This window comes from Podarcis liolepis (genome assembly GCF_965112155.1).
Source record: "Podarcis liolepis genome assembly, chromosome: 13".
Lineage (NCBI taxonomy): Eukaryota > Metazoa > Chordata > Lepidosauria > Squamata > Lacertidae > Podarcis > Podarcis liolepis.
Genome location: NC_139573.1, coordinates 14,177,930 through 14,185,935, shown reverse-complemented (window position 1 = coordinate 14,185,935; position 8,006 = coordinate 14,177,930). Strand labels below are relative to the sequence as shown.

Genomic DNA, 8,006 nt, shown 5'->3' with positions numbered 1-8,006 from the left:
TTAAAGGTGCCCAAAGCTGCTAGGAGCTGTCACAGAACTACATTTCCCAGCACCCTCAGCAAACTACATGTCCCAGGATTATTTGGGGGAAGTAATGAGTGTTAAAGCGGTAGACGTACTTTAAATGTATGGCATAGATGTGGCCCCAGTCTAACTCCAACAGTCTGACATCCAAGCCACTCCCTGGCTCCACATCCCACTTCCCAAGCCATGATATGCAATCAGAGCTTTTGGGATAAGATTTTGGGCCATTCTGTCAAAGACAACCCCAAACACATTTCCTGCCTTGATCAGAATCTTCAGGGAGGAACCATAGCTGACTGACAGAACATGGTTGCAGAAAGAACCAGCTTCCTTTCCTGATATCTCTAGTTAAAAGGATCTGGTGCAGGTGCTAGGAAGGATCTCTGACTGGACCCTGCAGAACTGCGGCCAATCAGAATAAGCAATACTTTGCTAAATGGACAATATAGTCTAATCTGGATTAAATCAGCTCCCTATGCCTTTGTACACAGAGGACACAAAAAGGCTATTTCATGTATAATCAAGATTTATCTTGTCATCGTATCTTATTGCAGTATCCTGTTTGACTGCTGTTGCCGGACTACTTTATATTTACAAATAAAACTGAAAAGCAATACTCAGCTGAGGACAAGGAAGAAATATTTAACAAAATTTCTTACCGCATGTTTGGGCAGATTCAAGGACGACATCTGTCATGTTAATTTGTTAAATTCAGATCTAGTGCATGGGAAAACGGGAAGTGGAAGGGGGAAAGGAGCAATCAATTGAATTACACACATACATATTTGCATATGATTATAGCAAGAAACACAGAAATGCATTAATTTGTATTTTACTGTTGTCAAACATGCACTGAGCTTAGGATCTAGGCAAACATTCTCAAGTTTACAACTTCAGTAAAGACTAGGTTTATAAGTACCAGTGTCTGTAGATACCACCTTGCTAAAGCTAAGCGAGTTTCAGCTGGTGTGTGCCTGGATGGGACCTGCGAAACCAGGGTTCAGATCCCTATTTGGCCATTAAGCTCCTTGGGTGACCTTCGGTCGGTCACCAGCTCTCAGCCTAAGATACCTCACAGGGTTGTTGTGAGGATAACATGGAGAGAGGGAGAATCATGTGAGCTCCTTGGAGCAAAGGTGACAAATAAATGCAAAAAATGAAATACTACTACTACTACTACTACCACTAAAAATGATGGAACCCAAGCTGTCATTCCTCCATTAGAAGTAATTCCTGCATAGCAGAGGGTTGGACTAGATGACCCTTTGGGTCCCTTCCAGCTCTACAATTCTATGGCTATGTGGAAGAAAAATAGGGCATGAAAATAAACAGGGTTTAGATATGCATCATTGGAGCTTTCTATCCCTCTCCTTCTCCCCTGTCTTCAGAATTTCAAGCAATGCTCAGATGAAGGCACAACCAATAATTCTGTTTACAGTTCTGGCAGACAAAAAGTGAAAGATTTTCTAGGTCAGAGAAGTGGAATTCCTCCAGAGTCCATTGTTTTATGTTGCTTCCATGAAGGACAGTAGGGTACAGTGGTTAGAATAGGGAAGACCCCCTTCCCCCTCCACCTTGTTCTGCAGAATAGCTGCCTACTTAGGCTGAGGGCTTTGGACAGAGGGAGAGTACAAACAAGCAAACATACCTTACCTCTCCCGAATACTTCTCTGCTAGCATGATCCCGTCTTTAGTTCCAAAGAACTGGCCGGTGAAAGGAGGCTGTTATGTCAGATCCTCAGGCCAAAGCCTCAAGGGACCCATATCTCCAGAGGGTGCTGGGGAAGCAAAGATCTGGATAGTGACAGTCGCTTTAGCAGAGCTGTGCTAATATTCTGCAGGTGAGCTGAGGAAGAAACAACATTATATGCTTGCTGGAGAGAAACCAGGGAGGATTTCTCCAGATTTGGAGCACTTACCAACTGACATTTGGAGTTGCTGCTATAATGGCTTTTTTGCAGTAGGCATGGCTTATCGCTGACTGTTTAAAAATGTAAAATAAAAGCCAAACAATGGAATATTATTATTTTCCTCATCAAAGGTGGTTGTGGAGTGTGCTATGTTCCCATGTCTTTTATTGAGGGGCTACAGTGGCTTTTCTTATCAGTAGTATTTATATTGGCCACCCAATGATAGGTGGGTGGGACAACTCACCCATCAATCACATGGCACCATCATGATAGCACAAGATTGATATGTGGGCTGTTCTGCCCACCTGTCAAATTTCTTTGCAGTGGTTGTTGGGCACTCGGGAACCAAAGTCCAAAGGGTATTACCAGTGATGTGTGTGGTATTTTGGGAAACGTCAAGCCTAGGCCTGGGAAAATGCTTCTTTCTCCTGCCCATCACCTGGTTCTAGACATCTAATGTGCAAAAGAGTTCTTCCTCACACAGCCAATGCCTGCCAAAGCCAGGTTTCTTTCTCCCTCTGCCATCAGCTGGTGGGAGACAGAAATAAGTCTGCCTTTTGCTGGCATACCTAAAAAAAATTGCAGCACAAACATTTCACACAATAAGGCAGGGGAGGCCAATTTCTTAGAGTAAATATTGTTGTGCACCACCCCATTCTCTGAGCGGTGCGAGATTCCAATGATTCCAGGTGCTTACCCAGGGTTCGTTTTTCCCTTTGAAAATGAGGTACAGCAGAGACTGTGGTGTCTTTATGATATATGGTTTATTTACACATATAGACCACCTGACCCTACAATGGAGGGTTCACAGTATTAACAGCCCAAGAAGGCCTTACTTCTTCCAGAGCCACAGCCTTGGATTCCAGCAGAAATCAGACTGTCTTTCCAGCTTGCTGCTTTTCATCTAGCTCACATCATTGCAAGTCTCAACTCCCAGCTCTGACTTTATTCTTCTAACTATCCGCAAGTTGAGGGATGGGCCCCAGCCATTTGCCACCTCACACAGAGTCCTTAATGGCCCCTTAATGGCCCATCACCATTCATGTTCTTCTTAATGGCCCATCACCCAGGTGATCGTCTGACCAAGAATCTAGCCTGGCTTATATTTTAACATTTGCTGGATCCAGGGGTTAGAAGTCTCTCGGCACACAGTTTACCGCCCCTCCCGAACTCATAACACTACCCATTCCCAAGAACAAGGCATCTGTCCCCAGATGTACAAACGAACAGCAAACTACAACTTCCTTGTAGAAAAATAACGAATTGGCAAAGGCAATTAGAATACACATAATCAAAAACCAATAATGAAACACAATTACACTTTTAACACCATCTTATTCCTTTCAGGTAAGTTTCCAGTCCACCAGGATCTCTTCCAGCCTCCCTCCTTCTCCTTGTGCACATTCTTGTTCACAGTTCTGCACCCCAAAGCAGATTACCCAGTCTCCCTCATTTGGCATTCCCGAAAGGTGAGTTTCAGCATGCCTAAGCCAGAATACAAGCCTCAGTACCAGAGCAGCATTATCCAAAGGCCTTGGTCAGTCTTTCCCTTGTGCCACTGCAGCATGAAGCAGCTGTCAGAAACACACACATTTATATGAACAATTCCTAGAAATCATTAAACAGTTCCCATAGCCACAAACGCCTATTTTCTGTATTGTTAGGAGTTTGGGAGGGTCAGTCTGGATGATACCCTTGAATCTTTTCCAGGCCTGTGATCCTGTATCCAGCGAGGGTTAGACTCCAGTAGAAGAGGTTGCTGAACCGGTTGGACAAATTTATTTGTAGAACAGTGGCCTTAGTTGACCACTTACGGTAAGTTCCCTCTTCAGTGTCTGAAAGAATGACCAAGGTTACAGTGGAGAACTGGGGTGAAGTGGATTGGGTAGAACATATAAAGGGCCATAGAACATATAAAAGCAACAATTTATAATCTACACTGACATTCCTTTTCAATGAGAAGCAGAAACACCAGTAAGAAACTGCAGTTAAAAGGGGAATACTAAAAACCCAATGCAGAAAGCTGATTTTTTTTAGCAGATTTATAAAATGGATACCAAGTGATGTACACATGAAATTGGAGCTAAAACATGACCCATAAAAACACCATTGCCTTAAAAAACAGCAATAAAATGAATCAAATGTTTAAAACAGATATTCAAGCATCCCTTTGGTTAGTTACTGTTGGCAATGAGGTTAGTATTAATGGATTTGGGGTGGGGGAAGGAATATTAATTGCCACATGGTATAAGAAAGTATGGCAGTTAGCTTTGATAGAAAAAAATGACTAGCAAATTAAACAACAGAGTGGCATACCTTTATTAGGCATACAGCAAAAGAGGACAGGGCAGAACCTCCCTCACACTACAAAATTTACTGGCTAGTATAATTTTAAATTATAATTGTTTATTAACTCAGATAAGTGGCCGGAAACACATTATTTTAGGGGGTGCTGGCTGTATGGCCATCTGTAATCTCATCTCCTGTGGAGGGTGGGGTGGGGTTTTTTAAAATAAGAAAATAAGAATAACGAACTAGATATAGGGTATGTCTGTTATATTCCAACCATTGGCTTGGATTCCTCCTCAGAATCTCTGTTTCACTTCGTTTATTTGCTGTTGCATTTGCAGTCCAACTTCCAGCAGGCTCAAAAACAGCATTTTACTCTTACTTTAACCCCTGTGCAGTAGGGTACACAGAAGGAGAATCACTTTCTCCCTGAGAACTGCACTTGAGGCCTTCAACATCCTTGAAGCAATGTTCTCTTCAATGCTGCTATCATCTCCTTGTTCCGCAAGCTGTAGATGAGAGGGTTGAGCAGAGGGGTTACCACAGAGTAGAAGAGAGTCACCGCTTTATTGCTCCCTCCTGAAGATTCTGGGTTGACATAGGTGACCATGACGGAGCCATAGAACAAGCTGACCACCGCCAGGTGGGAGGTGCAGGTGGAAAACGCTTTGCGCCGGCCTGCGGCGGAAGGGAGCTTCAGAACCTTCTGCAGAACAGTGCCGTAGGAGGCTACAATGAAGAGGAAGGTTGCGAAGATGATGAAGGAGCTGAGGACGTAGCAGGACATCTGCGTGAGGGGTGCTGGGCTGCAGGAAGCAGCTAGAAGTGGGCCTGGGTCGCAGACAAAATGATCCAGGATGTTGGGGCCACAAAAGGGGAGCTGGGAAATGAGGATGATGGGCACGAGAAACCACAGGAAACCAGAGATCCAGCAGCAAGCTGATAAGGTGCTGCAAAACTGGGGAGACATGAGCATTGGGTAGCGCAGTGGGTGGCAGATGGCCAGGTACCGGTCTAAGGCCATGGTGGAGAGGCATAAACACTCCGTTGCCCCCATGGAGAAGAAGAAATAGAACTGCAAGAAGCAGTCATGGAAGGAGATGATCCCTGGAGGAGAGGCTATGTCGATGAGCATCCGAGGTACCGTGGAGGTGATGTAGCACATTTCCAGTCCGGAGAAGTTGCCCAGCAGGATGTACATGGGCATGCGGGACAAACGGGTGTCCCTGAGCACAGTCCACAGGATGCTGAGGTTCCCCAGTAGGGTGAAAGCGTAGCTGGCGGAAAGGAAGGAGCACAGGAGCAAGCGGAATGCGGGCGAGAGGGAGGGGAAGCCCAGGAGAACAAATTCAGTCACTTTCCGGCCGGTGGCATTGGCCAGATCCATTTGCCGCTCCTGTAGATGCACAACATCATTGTGAAGAACAGGTTATAAATTTAAGTAAGTAAGTAAGTAAGTAAGTAAGTAAGTAAGTAAATAAATAAATAAATAAATCTGTGGGTTTGGAATGTATTCTTATGGGCCAACATGGCTGCCTTTTCTTCTTCAGTTCATATGTCTCTCCTCTTTCCCCATGTTTCAACAAACCTAGTTCATCCCGTCTCCAGTGTTCTTGTCCATCTCATGTCTAAGCATATTACACCGAGCTACAAGGAAGCTTAAAAAGCATGGTAAGGGAATGGGTGGCAGCGGGAAAGGGTCACATTGAGGAAGAGAGCCACAAATATCTAATTTTTTAAAAGGGGGACTGAGGGAGCAGTTTCCCTCTAGGTGGTGGTGTCCCCAACACATGTATCTGTGCACTGATAAAATACTGCAAGAACAATTGTCTCTCATCCACCTGGTCTAGGGAACCACCTGCTAACACTGCTTCCCTCTTATCTGGATTGAGTTTCAGTTTGCTGGCTCTCACCCAGTCCATTATTGAGCCAAGACACACCAGTCCAGCACTCAATCACAAATGCCATATAATCCCTTCACTTTTGTGCTGAAATTTTTATTTGGATGGTCCATCTGCAGGTGGGAACATGTTCATTTTTTAAATCTAGGCACAACAACCCTTAGTATAAGTTTATTAACATCAAGTTATAAAGCTCCTCCTTTCAGACCCACCACTTTAAGCATGCCTAGGCACCCATGTCTTCCAAACCATTTGTTGTGAAGAAAATGCTGTGGAGCTGCACAGCCATTTGGAAAGGGAGCTATTTGAAAGAAAAACCAATGTGAAATTAAAGGCTCACCTGGTCCACAGCTACTGCCTCCCAGTTCCGGATGCCATCGAGTTCTGGAGATGTCATCTTGAGAAGAAGGCTGATGTCTTGAAATCATAGGATGAAGCCACAGTGGAACGTTATCTCCAGAGTGCAGCACAAAAACAGAGCTGTATTTTTTAATTGCCATGTTTACGAGAGCATATTTATCAAGTGATACAGAGGAGAGTTATGAAAATAGGGTCTCCCTGGCAGCAGCATACTGTGGGTTGCTGGTGCCCGGGTTGGGCAAGCCGCTCTCCACTGGAGCCAAGTGGGGGCGTGCTGAGTAGCAAGCCTACCCATGCTAGAGGGAGCCCAGCAGGCCACAGCAACCCATGGCAGGTGAATCCCCCCAATGCCCATGCAGAGGAGCGCTGGACCGGGCCATGCTGGGGTTGCCCCTTGCCCGCCTTCCTCCATCCATGCCTGCTCACTGTGGGCCTGGGTTGCTCTGCTGCCTTTGCCAGGGCAAGATGGGGATTCTCACAGAAGCTGGCTCCTGCCTGCCAGAATTGTGCACCTGGGGCCATGACCCCCCTGGCCCATGCTATGCCACTGCTCGCTGGGCCCCTAGTTCAAGGAATGTTACCAAATGGCAATCCCAGTAATTTCCCCCCTATCCCTAGGGGGAATGTAAACGAGAGAGAGAGAGAGAGAGAGAGAGAGAGAGAGAGAGAATGAAGAAAAGAGAAGCTTCAGTTTCAAGACACACTGAGAAAGAGGCAGTGAGTGAGCTTTCCCAGAAGAATAGAATGGTAGAGTCCGAACGGTTCCTATGGGTTCTGTAGTCTGACCGCCCTTGCTTTGAACTCTGGAATGCGAATGGCATCCTTTAGGGTGCTACTACAAATATTCTTATACGAGACAGTAGATTTGCTGTTTGGAGGAGTGCATATGAAGACAGCCTCTGGCAAATTGAGCAGGCAAAATCAATAGTGGGTCCAAGAGTCAAGAAAGTGGTTTCTGCATGTGCTATAGAGGGAAATGAGGGGCAGGTAGGGCTCATCAGCCTGGGAAGGTAGCCCATCTAGGAGAAGGAAAATTCTGATACTAAAGCTCTGTTGCCTTGCAGGACATCCTCAGCAGAAGAAAAGGCTAAGGAGTAAACCCAACACAATTCTGGAGTCCCTAAGACTGTTGGATGGCACCTTGTACACCTCCTTCCGGCAACTTCTTCAGCCCCGCTGGTGCCAAATGTATTGCTCTGCTTTCCTTTGGACCACATCAGTGAGGCTGAGAGTGGGGTCTTGTTGTTTTGGCAGCCCAGGACCTCAGTACACACTGCCCAGGCATGTGCCCCAGGGACATCACTTGGGTGCTGCTAGCACAGCAGTTTGACTTCACCCCCGAAGGCACACTCCATTGTCTTGAGACAGATAGAGGCCAACAACAGAAGTGATACCTTGCTGAGAAAGGGGTGAAGTTCACCGCATGTATTTTGTTAAAGGAAAATATTATGAAAATGATGTATAGATGGTATTTGACCCCTGTAAAATTAGCAAAGATGTATCATAATTGTGATAATACGTG

General features: G+C 45.5%; 1 protein-coding gene across 1 annotated transcript; it reads right to left on the bottom strand.

Moving 5' to 3' along the window:
- Nucleotides 1-4,674: 4,674 nt before the first annotated feature.
- On the bottom strand, nucleotides 4,675-5,610 carry LOC310692500 (olfactory receptor 11H6-like; the record flags this gene model as incomplete). The annotated part of the gene is made up of 1 exon (XM_083473446.1): nucleotides 4,675-5,610. One exon carries the CDS (start codon nucleotides 5,608-5,610, stop codon nucleotides 4,675-4,677), a length of 936 nt encoding a protein of 311 aa, XP_083329572.1.
- Between the last annotated feature and the right edge of the window lie 2,396 nt (nucleotides 5,611-8,006).